This window comes from Canis lupus, chromosome 20, assembly GCF_048164855.1.
Source record: "Canis lupus baileyi chromosome 20, mCanLup2.hap1, whole genome shotgun sequence".
NCBI lineage: Eukaryota > Metazoa > Chordata > Mammalia > Carnivora > Canidae > Canis > Canis lupus.
Genome location: NC_132857.1, coordinates 58801250 through 58818234, shown reverse-complemented (window position 1 = coordinate 58818234; position 16985 = coordinate 58801250). Strand labels below are relative to the sequence as shown.

Genomic DNA, 16985 nt, shown 5'->3' with positions numbered 1-16985 from the left:
ACCCATCTCTCTGACCACCCAAATCCAAGCTGCTTTGAAGTTTGGCTCCAGAACGACAGACAGTCCAGCAGCAAGGCTGACAGGCACATGAGCCGAGGAGGCGACAGTGTCTAGCCTTGTTAGTAAGCGCTGGTGGGAGAGCACGCTGCAGGGCAAGCGACAGCACCCCATGTTCTCTGATGTCCTCAGAGACAGAACATACATGACAAGGGCCATTCACGGGAGTTAATGCCACAGACACACGTGACCTCTGTTCCATGCCAGTCTCAGCAGGGGCGCTGAACGATGGCTATTTCCAACGAGCATATGTGCTTCCCTTGTCCCTTTTTAATCAACCGGGCACCACAGAGAAGTCTGTTTCTTTTCTAGCCGTCAGGAACCAAGGAAAGGCAGTCACTGCTTGAAAATTTTGGGACTTTTTAAAGTCTAAGAACAGCGGCATTTCCCCTTATATGTAAGAGGTATTTGCTATTAGTATTTCCGGTTGCCACCATCCTGGCCGAAGCGGCAGGTCCAGATATGATCTCATCGCAAGAGAAATACCCTGGATTTGACCTGGAACAGAGTCACAGCCAAGAAGTGAGAATGAGAGAAGCCTCTGGCGAGCTCCAAAAGCCTTGGTTTTCACTTTCTGCCTCACAGCCTTGCTCCAGCATGGAACTGCTGACCACTGAACTCAGAAGGAAAAGAGGCTGAGTATAAAGCTACGGATTCCCTCTATCAACGTAGACGCCTATGTCCAAAGGGCTCCCTGCTTGTCCTGTGAGCTCCGTCATACCGTGGATGATGCCTATAGACGGTAGCAGACAGTTAAGAGAGGCCCAACCGTGTAGTTCACAGCTCCTTCTGCAAAGCATTTTTCAACTTTTGGGCCCTCTGCGTTGCTGAGCGCTTGTATACGGCTCATTGTAACTCAGAGCACGTTCATCGAGTGCAGAGAGGAGGCTGCCTTAGTATCGGTAAACCTATTAAAACACAGCAAGTGCTCAATACATGTTGGGTATAGTAGTTATTGTCACTAACGACTGTCATTTTGTGTTCAAAGGCATTAGCCCAAAAGTCTTCTAACAACCTAGCTGATCCTAATACGGTCTCAGACTAATGCTCTGTATTATTTTCCTGAAAATTTCTACAAGCAAGTCCACTAACTCGCACACAGACCACAACAGCCATGTGGACTGACAACTGAAAGTGGCCGTGAGAAGGCAGTAATGACTGACATGCAAAACCATGCAGTGTGAGGGCGACACAAAGTATGACGGGGTGGAGATGGCAATTCCATGCTCGCATCCAGGGTGGCCCTAACACACATACAGGGGACATAAGAGGTCAAAAAAAATCTGTAGCAACCTTTTAAGAGCATCAGGTGAGAAAGAGTAATAGTTTAGTAATGGTATTCCTCAGTGAGAACAGGTTCGCAGAAAAATCGAGAGCCACGCTTGGCGGTGCGAGCAGTAAAGGGCACAGTCTTCAGCACTGCATCGAAAATGACAGCCAAATAAGACAAACAGAAGAGAGTAAAAAGCCAAGATCTATCACGTTAGTACACGGTTAGTGCTTTGTTAATCATACCTGGGGAAGGGGAGAGGCAGTATATACCCAAGTGAGTTCATAAAGTCTAAAAGAGTCACTCAGTCTGGGGCTTGGTGGGTGGAAAATGGAAAACGTTTTAAAGAGAGTAAAAACAATAGTATCTGTAAGCAGGTATTCATTCATCTCCAACGGTAGCTTAGCGATTGGGTCGGGCAAATAGGAAGTGTACAGCTCCCTCGTTTTACAACGGAGAACAGACCGATGGGAAAGGAAACCTTACTCTGTGAGCCTAGAGGCTTCTCTCCCTACAGGTTAATATTATTGGAGCACTGGGACCCCTGCGGGGGGGGGGCGGTGTTCAGGGGTTGAGCGTCCGCCTTCAGCCCAGGGCGTGACCCCGGGGTCCCGGATCGAGTCCCGCGTCGGGCTCCCCACATGGAGCCTGCTTCTCCCTCTGCCTGGGTGTCTGTATCTCTCTGTATGTCTCTGTGTATCTCATGAGTAAATAAACAAAATCTTTAAAAAAAACAAGTTATCGGAGCACTGAGGCTAACAGGTGCTTAGCCCAAAAAGAATGGTTCCCAGCCTCGCTCGGAGCAGAGCTTCTCCCTCGGTGCAGGGGAAACAAGGAGAGGTGCTAAGCAGTGGGGCTTTCCCTGGGGCCAAGTGCAAGCCCCTGCAGAGCAAACAGGCACGCACGCACCGGCTGTGTGTGCGCCGTACGCCCACGCACACTCCCTGCAGTGCCTTGACCTAGCCACCGCCAATGGGGACCTCTCCTCTGGGCCAGAAACGCTCTATTGACTTCCTGCTAGTGACTCATTTACCTATTTTATTTCTTTCCCTGGGTCTGAGTGGGTGAAACAAAAAATTAAAGAAAATAAAAAATGGTGGTTTTGGTCATCTAGGATCCTATTAACCAAAAATGAGAAGTCAAAATTCTTAGTTATATTCTTTTAAAAAATGAGGACAGCTGAGGGAGCGTCTAATGCACGTCCGATGTCAACAAGTCGTTAGTTTTGGAGATGTGTGCTGGTGATACTCTGGCTGTTTTCTTTGCTTTATTAAATAGTCCTTATCTTTTGAAGACACCTACAGAGATACAACCAGATGAAACTGCAGGTCTCAGATCTGCTTCAAAATAATCCTCCGAGGTTGGGGGACGGGGAACAGAGAGGCAGGCAGGTAACAAGACAGCACGAGCTGAAAACTTTCAACAGCTGATGGGTGTTGCTGCTCTGCTGCTGCCTGTACTTCTCCGTTGCATAGTTTTAAAATTCTCTACCATAAAGGAGCGCTAAGGGTCTTGGAAGCTAATCAGCACGATTCACATGCAACAGACCTGAAAGTCACTCGCAGCCGCTGCCACAGGACAGTGGCTCAAATTCGTGCCCCAGAGCGAACGGGAACGAACGCAGACCCTCCGGAGGACCGAGTCAAGCAGCGAGCGTTAGGCTACGACTTAATTAGTCGAGAGCCAAGCCGGGTCAGGCGCCGGTGGCTCACAGCGGACGGCCCCCGGCCTACGGAGGGGCACTAGCTCCTCACTTCCTACTGTCTTCGGTTACTTTGAACGAATAATAAGGCTTTTAAAGAACATGCAGGAAAAGCCTGCACCGACCGTGGTGAGTGCATGGCCCCGCAGGGGTCTTGGCCACGGGATCCACTACTCGGGCGGGCGGGTGGGAGTGGCCACAAGGTAGGAAATGGAGCAGGGAAGCGGATCCGAGACTGTGGAGAAGCACGGGGAAGAGGAGCCTGGTGCAACCTGCGGGGCTCCGGGGATGAGGGGAGGAGGTCTTCGGGGAGCGCTGGGTTTTCCGACAGTCCCCGGGCTCCCGAGACACACCTCCAGCACCAGCAGAGCCCCTGGCCGCACGGTCCCGGATCCGAGCAAAGTCACCGAAGGGCTGCGAGCCCTGGACCGCGCAGCAGCAAGGGTGCAAGCAGTCGGCCGCAGGGGGGTCAGCGGGGTCTGTAGGGGCCACGGGAGGAAAGAGCTTTTACCTGTGATGATATCTTCGATGGCACCGTCTTTCCCTTCGTACACGTGTCTGTTATCTTTCACTTGTCGCCGCCTTAATTCTGCGATTAATTCTTGCTGCTGCCTCTTCGACTTGTGGGAGGGAGACTGGGGAGAGAGGACCGGCAGAGATTAGGGGCCAGCAGGCACCGGAGGCCTGAGGCGCCCCCAGTGGGTCCCAGTGCTCTGCCGCGAGCAGGCAGCCTCGGCCCGAAACAGGTGCCACCGCCCAACTGTGCCCAGAGAACAGCCCAGAAAGCTGCTGGGCAGCAGGAGGAGGAGAGAGGAGGAGGAGGGAGGAGGGAGGAGGAGGGAGGAGGGAGGAGGAGGGAGGAGGAGGAGGGAGGAGGGAGGAGGAGGGAGGAGGAGGAGGAGGAGGAGGGAGGAGGAGGGAGGAGAAGGAGGAGGAGGGAGGAGGAGGAGGGAGGAGGAGGAGGAGGAGGAGGGAGGAGGAGGGAGGAGGAGGAGGGAGGAGGAGGAGGAGGAGGAGGGAGGAGGAGGAGGGGGGAGGGTGGCTCCGCACCGCAGAAGCAGCTAGAAACAGTCGTCAGCCTCGTGGCGTCAGCCACAGGACAGGGATGAAGATGCCGGCCTGCCTCGCGGTCGCCTGGGCCCGCTGCCCCCCCGGCCCCCGCGGTCACCTGCACCCACTGCCTCCCCCGCCCCCCGCGGTCACCTGCACCCACTGCCCACCCCAGCCCCCTGCAACCCCGCTGGCCCCTGACACTGAGCGGCCTGTGGCTGGGAGACCTGGTGCGGCCCCGCCACAGCTGCCAGCCCCGAGTTCCCGAGGCCTCTGCACCCGGGGACACCCCCAGACGGGGTGAGCCCCCCCCTCCCCGGTTTGCCGCGCCAAGTAGCGACTACAAGCCCGCGGCCTCGGGCCCCGACGGCAGCCGGACACGGAGCACTAGCCTCCCCTGGGCGCCCGGGGACACGCAGCCCCGGGAGCCACGGCTCTGACCTTCGGGTCCTGCTGCTCCAGCAGAGCTTCCTGCTCCAGAAGCTTCTCCATGAGCGCTTGTTCTTGCTTCTTCCGCAGCTCGTTCTCCTCCTCTGCTTGCTGGGAAAGAACCAGAAGACTGCGTCAGCGGGAGTGACAGCGACCAGGTGGTTTCTTTTCTTTTTTTCTTCTTCCTTCTTCCCACAGGGGAAGGCGCGGGCGCAGCCCCCACTACCACGGACTATGCGGCCGAGCTCCCTGGGGTCGCAGGGTCAGCACCCCCGGCGGCTGCGACGGAGTAGCCTCGCCCCGCGAACACCACGTCGTGACCATGGGGTCGCCCCGCAGGTGGTGGCCGGGGTTTCTTAAAGTCGTTCTTAGCGGTGGTGACCGGGTCCGAGTGCGCAGGGGGCAGACAGGGCCTGCACGACGCCTGCGTGGACGCGGCCCCGGGCTCACTGTTGCTCTGCATCCACCGCCTGAGGACCCAACCGCCCCGGCCTTTCCAGAAGTCCTGTCCTGTCCCCGCCCCGTCACGCTGCCGCCCGGCCTCAGTCCACCGCAGGTGTGGGGGAGCGACCCCCTGGCAGCCCTGCTCTAGGATTCTCACGCGAGCCGGTCCTGCTTCTAGAAGCTGCCCGTGCCTGTACCTGTCTCTGCAAGCAGGAGCTCAGATTTCTCTCCTTTCGCCCACTGTTGGGGGAAACCTCCGTTCACTTGCCTCTCGTTTGGTTCGGGGTCTCACCCAGGTGAGCCTCTCCGGGCTCCCCCCTCAGCTCGCTCCTCCCACGGGCAACAGACTGACTAGTGTGATGAGTCTGGGACAAGAAGCCACAGCAGGTCGCCCCAGCTCAGCCCTCCAGGGCACCCCGTCTTGAAGGCAGCCTCCCTGAAGACACTTCTACGGGTCTGGCCGTGAAGCGGTCCGTCCGTCAAGCAAGGGAGGCCTGAGGTAGAAGCTCGCCGACGACACACCACCACCCCTCTGTGCACCATCGTCGGGAATGGAGTCCACATTTTGAACCCTTTCACTGTCACCTTAAGTCTGGTTCAAACTTGGGGAGAGGAGAGAGGAGATCCTAAAACCCCGAGGTCTGCCCAGAAAGTCCCGAGGTCAAGGTCGGGCTGGGAGTCACGCACGGAGCATCGAGGCCCAGTAGGACGCTGGACACCCCCACCACCTGGCCAGCACCCCACGGAGCCGCCGCGGGGCCACACCCGGCCCGGGAGCGCGGAAGGGGCACACGGCACCCCACACGGACCACCGAGGAACCTTCCCTTTCTCCTCGGCTTTACACATTCCCCTTGCTCAGAGACCCACTTGCCAGCTCGTATTATACGACCTTAAAAATAGCATATATTTTCCCGATAGGCCTTAGACTCCCCATCTTTTATGTGAAGGACGTGGTCCTAGCACATGACAAGAACCCGAGTCCACCCTGCAGCGCGCTACGTGGCATCAGCAGCAGGGAATCCGGAGAAGCAGTGAGCGGCAGCTTGTGGCCGAGGGCCTTCTCAGGGCCCCCGGCACATGGCCTCTGCCCTGGGTTCGGGTCCATCCCACCCCCCCGTCTGCACACGGCTGTAGTTATCACCCCTCCACGGCCATGCCGGCAGTTACGCAGTGTAACCTGCATTTCAGGAAAAGGCCAAAGGATGGTTCTAGAGAAAAGACCCACTCCACCCAAAAGGGTGTTTCTCAAGAATGTAGACCACCCCGGCGCCTGGGTGGCTCAGCCAGGGAGGTGTCCGCCCTGAGCGCCTGCTTCTGCCTCCCTGCCCCTCCCGTCAGGCCTGCTCAGATGCCTCGGGTGCACAGCCCCGGACTGTGGCAAATGTCCCATTTAAAGGAGGGGCCGTGGCAGGAGCAGAGGAGGACGCAGCGGCAGCCACCCTTCCTGGCGCCAACTCTCAGGCTGCACTGGGAAGCGCAGCTCTGCGGGATGCCAGGCCGGGGAAGGACACACGGAGGCCGCCCTGCCTCATCCTGCTCCCTCCAAGCAGTTCCCAACTCCTCCGCCTGCCCACGGGAGAGAACAGTGACGAGCACGTGATGATCCTGGAGGCTCTTCGCTTGCCCCAAAGGGCGGCCCAGAGCTTTTGCCTTCAGGCTGAGCCCCAGGCCTGGCTGGTGAGGACAAGAAGCATCACAGGCCAAGGACCCTGCGACTGTCACTGCCCCCCCCCCCAGACCTGCCTGGGGACCTGGGGACACCTCGGCACAACAGCAGACACTCAGGCCAGGCTCTGGGAGGACACCTGCTCGAAGAGCCGGGCAAGGAAGCCTTTAAAGGACCCTATTTACCTTATAGGCTTTCACAAACCGGACGAAGACGGGAAAGAAGACAGAGGGTGGCGTCGTCTTGGGGTTTTCTCCAAAATACTTCACCACGTCATCAAAAGCATCCTGTAAAGAAGCAAACTCCTCTTTGAAAGTTTCATAAGGTCCAGCATTTGAACTTTACACCTGGGGGAGGAGCAGCGGCAAGCAGCAGGGGGGACCCAGCAGGGTGGGGGGATCAGGCGGGCGGGGGGGGGGGGGGGCAGCTCTCCTCCGGCCCCCTCACTCCCCCACGACCCTCTGGGCCCTCGGATTCCTTCTGAATGCCTAGGCAAAGGCGAGCAGAAGGCGGCAATGACGTCGCACAGGATTCCTCTCTGGGACCACCTGCACTTCCACACACAGTCACACACCGTCTCACACGTGCACACACACGTGAGGAATTACCCCTTTGCAAGACCTTCCTAACCGTGCAAGAACGCCTTAAAACCACCTCGGCTCACTGCTTCAATGTCCTTACAGCATCCCCGCTTTAGGGACACTCATGTGTCTGCCTCAACTCTTTCCTGGCACAAGACAGCCTCATCCGGGAGCCGCTCCAGCACTCTGCAAGCTCCGCACTCCCGCAGCCCGCATCCCTCTAGGACGGCATGCAGTCCATTCCAGTCCATTCCGGCTGTTCTCCGAGTGTGTCCACCTAACTCCCGGGTAGTGTAGGATCTCAAGGTCAAGGCCTACAGAAACCCAATACACTGGGAAGGACAGTGCTTTGCTAAGCACGAGAAGGACACATGTTGGCTGAAATGGACACGGGACCCACACAGGGGGCTGAGGAGGGGAAGGGGGAGGGGAGGGGAGGGGAGGGAGGGAGGGCCTCCGGAGAAGAGGCTGAAGGCTAAATCAGAAGAGGACCCTGAACAGAACACGGGCACTTCTGGGCACAGTATTCAGAAGGATCTCGCCCACAGGAGTCATGAGTGACGTAGGAAGTCTACCCTCAGCAGACAGGACGATCTTCCCGCAGAGCCAGGGCGGGCACCAGTCACCTCCTGGTGAGCGGCCGGGGCACAGACGCTTACCTGTGCAATCTTGGCGTCATCCTGCAGCTTCTTCAGCTTCCCCTCATTGTTCAGGATGAACTCCTTCAGCAGCGTGTTGTGGTCATGCATGGTGTACTCCCTCTTGGTTAAGTCCATGCCCCTCTGGAGCTCCTTGACGTCCAGCAGAACATTCTCGAGGGAGACTGAAGAAGAGACAGCCACGCCCCCCGGGAGGTCAAAACCACAGTGAGTCCGGCCCGGAAGCCCGGTTCTCGGTGGATTCCCAGGGTCCCTTCCAAGGGCCTGAGATCTAGCTTCCAGCCATCAGAGCGAAGAGCTGACGGTGTGAATAACTTGCCAGCGCTCGTCTCCTGCACGGCACTAACATCTACCGAAGCAGGAACTCCTCTGCACCGTTGGCCACATTCGCCAACAGCAGCCTCTTTCCGTGGCCTGCTCTAGGTCGCGCAGCCGGGAGGTGGCTGAAATGGAGTTCAGAGAACCACCAGGGCCACGCCCAGTCCCGGGATTATACCCAACTATCCCATCCCCCTCACAGGGCTGATGACCCTTTGGTTGGCCTGTAGGCGTGGAGGTTCCTGATCTGGGGGGCTGGGGAGGGGGGGCAGGGGGCGGCCCAGATCTCCTGCACTTCCACCTCGTCTGCACTTGGGGCTCTCCAGCAGGGGGCAGCATGTAAACGTGGACGTCCAGTGCTGCTACTGAGCAACGGGGACAGCTGGGATCTGTGGAGGCCGCCCCTGCCTCAGGAGGGTCTCCCAGCGCCGGCCCTTCCGGCCCTTCCGTGGGCAGCGGTGGCCGCCTCACGGGGCAGGCACATTCCTGCCGCAGGAAGTTGGGGTCCCCCGGCCCCTGGTCCAGCTCTGCACCTGGGCGACTTGCACAACAAGGCCCCTGGGTTCCCTGCGGGACTCACCGTCCCACTCAACTCGACTCCTCAATGCTGAGGACAGCGCGAGGGCACAGCAGGGGCCGGGAAAGGCTCCCGGGGCAGCGGAGCAGCGACTGGACCAAGGGGCGAAAGTATAAGGAATCCGCGGCCGCTCCCCGGGCCCCAGAGAACACAGGACACAGCTCAGCGCCAGGACCGCAGCCTCGTCGGCTTCCCCAACGGGCTTCCTTTCAAGGGACACTTTTGGGGAATCTAACTTGGGCCATGCCAAATGGCCGCCACAAAAATTTGTTAAACTTCTTAAAAATTAGAATCATGACACCAAAGAATCCCTAATTTGGGCCACGTGAAACCTGGACGGAGGAAAACCCCTGCCCCCTGCCCCCTGAGCGAGTGGGTCACAGCAGGCACCGCCCGGCCCTTCGCAGACATCAGCCGCACCTGCCGCTCGGTCTCCACTGGGGCCTTGGGAGCAGCTGTCCCCGGTTAGCGGCGCATCATCTCACTTGCCCACTCGCTCGTTACTTATGCCCCCAGCAATTTGCTAGGGGCTAAGGGAAACATACGGATAGATAAGACTCGCTTATATTCCTAAATCCCTTGAAATGGCCATGCAAACTGTCATAAGAAAACCTGATAAATCTTGTATGAGAGAGCAGTGTGGAGTCCCCCGTAATAAGAGCATAAAAGGAACAGCCGTTTACTTTGAGGAAGTCAGAGAAAGTCTTGCCCACGAAGATTCGATTTGCTAAGTCTGAAGTAGGCCCCAGGAGCGTGAATTTTTAAGAAATACCTCCACTGCTCGGGGTTCAAGATCCTAATGTGAGAATCACAGCATGTAACCAGCTCCGTGGTCAAAGTGCATCTGGTGCCTTTTTCTAGCCTAACAGTCTCTGGAGAGGACACAGGACATTCGACCGTACACCGGATGATCCTATTTCTATCATGTTCTACCCATGTGACTGTGGGCAAGCTATTTAACCTCTAAATGTGTCCGTTTTCTCACCCGTAACACAGGGATACCGCTACATACCTATGTCAGAATCACTCGGTGAGTTAAATGAGAAAATTCAGAACTGCTATGGCTCAACCCCAGGGGAAAGTACTGACAACTGAGCACGGCACAGACTCCAATCCAACTGAAGTGTTTCTTGGAGGCTGATGTTCAGGTGCTCATGCTCGTACTCTAACGACAGCAACAGACTAGGGACAACGAATGGAAGAGGGCAGCTGCCCCAGGTCCGGAGCCCTGACCCCTTAGACAGGACCCAGAGAGGCCTCCCTCACATCCCTGGAGCTGAGACCACCAGGGCCCACGCACTCCAGCCAAGAGCTCCGGACTTTTTCCCATTGCCTCTCCAAAGGCATTCCGAAGGGGGGTTAAGCGGGGGACGGTTCCCCCAGGACCCATGATGAAAGGCATGTGCTACTCAGGAGTGACACGAAAAGCTGAAGTCAAGTACCTGCAGCAGCTTTCTCCACATAGTGAAGCTCATTATAAAACAGGGACACTTGGTGATATTTCTCTTTCACAACATTTGAAATATAGTGCAACAGTGTCTGCTTTCGGTCTGTTGACTTTGTATCTAAGAGCTGAAAACAAAAGGAATGTAGGTTAGAGAGAAAGAGGATGGAAAGTGTGCCACCCAGACGATGTCCTCCCACTCAGAGTAACTGAGCACAGCCCCCTAAAGTGGGCAGAAAACATCCCCATGGGAGGGCCAAGCTGGACATGTCCTTGGCTAAACCAGCCCGCCGACTTGTAGGTGACCATAGGACTTCTCGACCAGGGGAAACGTCCAACGTCAGGGAGGATTCCAACACGCATCTCTACTCACCTGAAAGTGCCCCATCCCGCATCTGCCTCCCCTGGCTTAAAGGCAGGAAGCCCCCAGTCTGGAGCTTTCCCGAGTAAAAGAGCAGAGGAGTGAGTGTGCACCTGGCAGGTATGCAGGTACTCCCTACAGGGCAGGACTCCAGCCATGCGGTCTACACGTTTAGCTCAGCTCTCTCATTCCTCAGCCTCGAGGACACCCAGTAGCTGAGCTTACCTAAGCACATGACCCTCTCAGGCCAGAACTGGGGCTAACTGGACACCCCCTACCAAACACCGTGTCTCCCCAGGGCTCGGGACCCAACCCACTGCCCAACCTTCTCACGTGGAAGCCACGTTAGTCCCACACAGCTGTGGGGGAGAGGATGCCACGGAGGATTTCCTCTAGTCCTGTCCATGTAAGTCAGATGACACCCTATTGTTATAGTTAATAATTTTCTAAAATGTTGGATCTTTATATTATTATTTGCAATTATAAAATAAATACAGCGTCCATAATTCAGATTCCTGAGGAAAGAGTCCCAGAGATGGAAACACTGGGTCAAAAGGCATGAAAGATTTTTAAGGCCAGAAAATGTATACCAGTTGATCTTCCAACTACCAGATGATCCTCATCAAAACATCCCACCCCCATTCCCAAGAGCCGACTCTTCACTCTGGGACTTAATCTCTGCTGGCTGTCCTGTCTCTTATATAGCTGTTGCATTTCTTTTAGTCCACTCACCAGATCTAAACTCTGAAGTTTAAATCCGTAAACTGCTCCTCGTTTACTACTATTCATATAGTTTCCAAGGGCCAAGATGATCTGCAAAAAAGAGAGAGAGAGAGAGAGAGAGACGGACCCATCAGTACAGCATCCCAAGCACTCCCAAAGAATGCGTCTGAAAAGTCAGCCCTTCCCTACATGTATACAATGAAAACTTCACTTGCCTCCAGAATTTTCTTGAGTTTCTGGGACGACTTTATAGAGACAGATGCTGCTATAATTGAGTGCAGTTGCTAGATTCCATTCAAAGGAAGGAAGAGGAGGAGGGGAAAAAAGAAACATGTTAAAAATAAGACACTCTCTAATTGGAAACTAAAATTTAACAAAGAAGAAAACAGATCTTCATTTAGACCTTAAGGGCTTAATGCTGAGATTCTATTTTCCCTCAACATTAACAAATTAAAGTTGTCCTGCTAGGTCTTAGGTAACCATATCATTACATTCAAGTTCTTCTCCCAAAGCATTTGAAAGAAGAAATGTCAGAACTTACTTGTCACAAAACCTGTAACCAATGAGACTCAGAGCTAGGAGTCAACAGCATCTTCTAGCTGTTGAACTCAATTCCCTTCCCACCACCTCGATTCGTGTACAACAGTATATTTTTAAATCAATGGAACTGTCCAGGAACGAAAATGAAACAGCAAAGGAATATAATCACCCTCTAGAAGTCCTCAGAACAGGTTTTGAGCAGACATGCTACTGTAATCAGTAATTAACAAAAATTTAGAAACTAGGAAAGAGCTACTTATGAAATTTATGTTTACGCTATCCTTAAGTCTCTGCCAGATTAGCACACAGAAACAAGAGCTGGCTGGCTACCATTTCTCCGTCACCACAGTGTACTATAGCAAAGTTCCGAGGAAAACGACTCCTATAGTAAATTTATAATGTTTTAATGAAAGGCAATAAGCCTGTTCATTAAAGATATGGGATCATTTTTAGAAAAGTAAAGTAACATTTTCAGTCTTGCCAACCCATTCAGAGGACTGGTATCTTCGGGAGGGGGACAAGTTTGAGAAAATGATTTTCCTGGGCATATGTATCGAAGTGGAAAGCTGGAGGACATCTGTAGACACAGAAAATGGCATTCTAAGGAGGAGAATAGCAATATGGGTTATGGAGATCACCATTTTCACATTTAGTTGGCATACGCAATGTGAAAAAAAATTGTCAGAATAAAAACGCAATCTAGAAAGTTCTCGAAAGGAGTCTTTAGAGTCCATGAAGTTAAGTGTAATTCTGGAAGAGACTTAAAAGGAAAAAAATGATCCTGTAGCTGTTTGGACTCTCTCCCCTGCCAGAGTTGGTCCACTCACTGGAGTTAGCATCTGAATGCTTTCCGTAAAGTTCCCAATGAAGGCCATGATGGTCATCTTCTGCATGAGTCTCTCAATTTTACTGAACTGCATCATGAACCGGTCTTCATCTGACAAGTTCTCCAGGGGCTTCCGTTCCCGCTCATAGAGCCGAAACACTTTCACCTCATTCTCAGTTGGCAAGAATCTCATCAAACATTCTACAAAGTCTACGGGCAACGTCTTCAAGTCAAATCTGAAGACAGATGTGGACAGGTCAGTGTTAGAGAGAAAATCTCCTACCCTTTCAACCGCACCACCATTTGGCCCTGCTCCTCAACCACCAATGCAATGCAATGCCGATGTCTACAGCTGAGCTGCGAAGATGCCCCTTGGTGCTGGCTGCCAACAAGTAGCTACAGTGGTCCTTCCTGAGAACCCAGACCTCATCCCAACAGCCATGCTCAGTTTTTAGCCTATTACTATAGCTCCAAGTCTCCAGAAATCATCAGTAAATGACATGAAGAGCAAGAAGGAATGCTGAAGCATCCGATGGTTAAGTCAAGGGCATGGTTTTTAAGGCATATTAAGTACTTCTAATTAGGAAGATTGAAATTATACACACAACTTCAGACTATCTGGTGAACTCTGTAATATTTTTCAATTAAATGAATAGGCTGGGATATTTTTTCTTTTTTAGGAAAAAAAGATCCAGATGCCTGTACGAAATGGATGTTTTGGCTTAAATGCATACCTCCATTGAAGGTATGTCAGGTCTTTTTGGATATATACTCAATTTGAGAAAAAGGAGTATTTGCTACAATCTCAATTTTCTTCCCTGGACAATCTTTGTCCAACAAAATAATAGAATTACATCTAACCATCATGATAAGCACAGTATATACAGATTAAAACTAGAATAAAAACTAGAGTACCTATCACGTTCTAACATCAGAAATCAGAACAGAATATAGGCTACGCTAGATTATTGGATTATGATCCCGATGGAGGACATAAAATTGAACAAATGATTTCTGAGGATCTCGTATCAAAATTTATGAAATACCAATTTACAGTGAATTCATTCCAATATATCTAAAACATTTGTTCCTTATCATATACGAAAGTCATCATGACCACAAGAGGATGGAAAGATTCCTCTCACAGAAAAGTAAATAAAATGAATGCCTCCTCTGCAATTCAAGGATAAAAAAAAGAACTGAACTGTAAAATTTCCTGAAAGCTGCTAAGAGAAACAGGAATCACATTCCTATTGTTATGAATTAAAATATGCATCTGCATCACATTTGCATCTGGCATTGAATCATATCATTCCACAAATGCCATCAAATTTGTATTCAACAAATCCTAGAGAGAATTCAGATACTCCAGAGAAAACAGTCTCTCCCTTTTCTTAGCATCTGTGATTCTCTGCTCCTCGTAGGTACGTGTGGCTATAGACATACGAGAGAGCAGACCAAGTGAAGAAACGATGTCACAATCCAGTTGTTATCCTTCCAAAGTAATTGTCACTATGACACAGCACTCCCCGGGGCACTTCCGGCCTCCCTCGTTAGTGCCAGCGTTCCATTCAACTCTGAAGTCACACGTGTGTGACAAAGGGAACCTCCGGTACACGAATATCAAGAATTGCTCCATTTTTATCTTCTATCTTGCCCTTCTATGGAAATATCTCTGCTATCTACCAATCATAACGTATTTTCATTTTTATCCTAAATTCACCAGAATCAATTTTTCCAGAATGCCCTGAACTTACACGTGTATAGCTTTACATATCTCATCGGCTGTCTTTCCAGCTTTCCTTAAAGTTATGGCAAGATTTTTGGCCCGGTTTGCTTCTAGTAATGTCACTTTGTTTGATCCCTTCTGTGTTATTTTCTGTTTGCTTGAAGAAAGATCAATGGCAGGACCTTGGGCTTTTGTCTTAAATATTTCCTCAAATTCATCCACGTTTAAATCCTGGAGAGGGATGAAACAGGCAAATTGGATTACTCTTAAAAATTAAGTCGAGGGACGCCTGGGTGGCTCAGCAGTTGAGCGTCTGCCTTTGGCTCAGGTCGTGACCCCGGGGTCCTGGGATCGAGTCCCACGTCGGGCTCCCTGCATGGAGCCTGCTTCTCCCTCTGCCTCTGCCTCTGCCTCTCTCTCTCTGTCTCTCATGAGTAAATAAATAAAATCTTTAAACAGAAAAAAATTAAGTCGGGAAACCGTTTTGACAGTTTCTTAAGCATCAAAGAACTTACTCTTTCTACTTAATACTTGCCTTTGATCATGGCTCGCTCTATTCTCCTATTTGTGCTATGACGTGGCTTAGGCCACACATCGAGTGATCGAGTGTGATCATTGAATTCTTACTCACTTAGAGTTCAATAAAGGTTTTTTCTTTTTTATGCCTTTTTATAATTTAGGCACAGGGCTTTTGTCAGATACACATTTTGTGGCATCCGCTGAAAATAAAACCACTCCATAGTAACATAATTTTTAATTTATTTTTATTTTTTAATTTATTTTTATTATTTTTTAAAGATTTTATTTATTTATTCATGAGAGACACATAGAGAGAGAGAGAGAGAGAGAGAGAGAGAGAGGCAGAGACACAGGCAGAGGGAGAAGCAGGCTCCATGCAGGGAGCCTGGTCTCAGGATCACACCCTGGGCTAAAGGCAGGTGCTAAACTGCTGAGCCACCCAGGCATCCCCGTAACATAATTTTTAAAACAGCCTTTGAAACCACCTTACAAAACAGTGTCCAATTTTGTCCTCTAATATTAAACATTCTTTTCTTCCTTTACGTGGAAGCATTTAAAACACTAGCATTTTATCACTGAAACTTCCAGGTTCGCAGAGCACCCATTTGAGCTCTGCTCCCAGACAGCCCTTCTTGTTTCCAACCAATGAGAAAGGTACCTCTAGAATTCGCTCATCATCAATCTCGTTGAAGACTGTGCCGTTGATCTGATTTGGCTTCAGGGCAACCCAGTTAAAAACTGGCATTCTGAATTTCGTCTTGATTGGCTTCTTAATTTTCACAGCTACAGAAGTCAGAGAGGATGAAATTAGGATTCCACCAAAAAACCATGACCCTCAAGAAAAATCAGAGAACAGTCCTTGAAGATGACAACTTAACAATGGAGGAACACAGGCAAGAGGCGCCCAAGTGTTTTTAAAACAGAAAATATCATGCATGGCTTTGGCTGGAGCAATTTGAGGTCATTATCTGGTTGACTGATACAACACTGTGCTCAATTCTCCAAGAGCCAGGGGTTGATTTTTATTTTTATTTTTTTAAATGCAGGCAAATGGATTGCTCCATTACACTCACAGTGTTAGGACAACGCTTAGGACAAAGTATTGGGGAGCAAAAATTATTAATGATCTAAGAAGAGAGCAGAGAGGACTACTCAGTGACACTAGTGAGCAAGAACTAGATTTTGAAATCTTAAATTCTTGGTTCTAGAACACGTATTTCCAAACCAATTTTAAAAGATGATCAGAGACTGCAGGTAGTGGCTGTCTAAACCACCAGGAATGTAATGTCAAGAAGGCTGGCTTTCTGCTAGAGCAATACGTTCTTGTGGACGATTTTGACGATGGGAATTATATTGAGGCTGAGTCATTCCAACCAGACCAAGGGCCACGAACAGCTCAAAGTAATAAATATTTAAGATGACAGAAGGGGTAACACAGAAATCAGGATTAGTACTGCTTTTTGAGAATGGCCACAGTCCCTTCCCCCTCTTTAGAGAGCAAGTTCTCCCTAGGAGTCAGCTACATGTGACTAGAAGGCAGCAATGGACCCGTTAAAACACTCTTAATAGAGAGGAAGGGATCTATCCTTGAGGGGTCAGGTGAAGAACTGCCAAGTCCTCTTACTTCGGGGAAAGGGGCTAAAAAAATGAAATTCACTTAAAATGCCATTAATTAATCACACATCATAAAGAAGTCTTCCCAAACCATCTACATGTGTACCTTCTTAACCTGGGATGCCCACCATACTCTTTGGGAGCTCCACTATTTGCCATCATTAGTAAGGGAGGGAGAACTATGGTGCCGAACAAAATAAACCCAAACACACTGGGCTTTCACCTGGCTGCCTGCCATTCCTCCAGAGTTACGAGGGCCATATAAACAGCAGGAATGTCATCTGATAAATCCACACAAGAGCATGCAGGAACACAGAAAGACAGCTTTTGCCAAACCAGGCCTTTCCACCGCGACACCTTGGGCCCCACCACCCAACAGTGTTGGACTGCTTGTCACACTTCCCTGTGGTCTACACTGCCCAGGAAAACCCATGTCCTCTGTGGGACAAAGGAACAGACCTTCCCCTAGTCTGGC

At 51.3% G+C, this 16985-nt stretch overlaps 1 protein-coding gene across 12 annotated transcripts in view; it reads right to left on the bottom strand.

Annotated features, from left to right (window-relative positions):
* The window catches only part of FMNL2 (formin like 2), a 261812-nt gene that overhangs the window by 4030 nt on the left and 240797 nt on the right, over positions 1 to 16985 (bottom strand). For 9 of the 12 annotated variants that reach the window (XM_072789226.1, XM_072789229.1, XM_072789224.1 and 6 more), the window contains 10 exons: positions 15555 to 15679; positions 14406 to 14608; positions 12650 to 12884; positions 11498 to 11566; positions 11292 to 11372; positions 10197 to 10326; positions 7860 to 8023; positions 6805 to 6906; positions 4521 to 4619; positions 3541 to 3664 (listed from right to left, as the gene is read on the bottom strand). In XM_072789226.1, the coding sequence (XP_072645327.1) occupies positions 3541 to 3664; positions 4521 to 4619; positions 6805 to 6906; positions 7860 to 8023; positions 10197 to 10326; positions 11292 to 11372; positions 11498 to 11566; positions 12650 to 12884; positions 14406 to 14608; positions 15555 to 15679 (1332 nt within the window). Of the gene's footprint in view, positions 1 to 1350; positions 1477 to 3540; positions 3665 to 4520; positions 4620 to 6804; positions 6907 to 7859; positions 8024 to 10196; positions 10327 to 11291; positions 11373 to 11497; positions 11567 to 12649; positions 12885 to 14405; positions 14609 to 15554; positions 15680 to 16985 lie in introns of all 12 variants that reach the window. The other 3 variants (XR_012013348.1, XR_012013349.1, XM_072789227.1) reach the window with 1 other exon arrangement.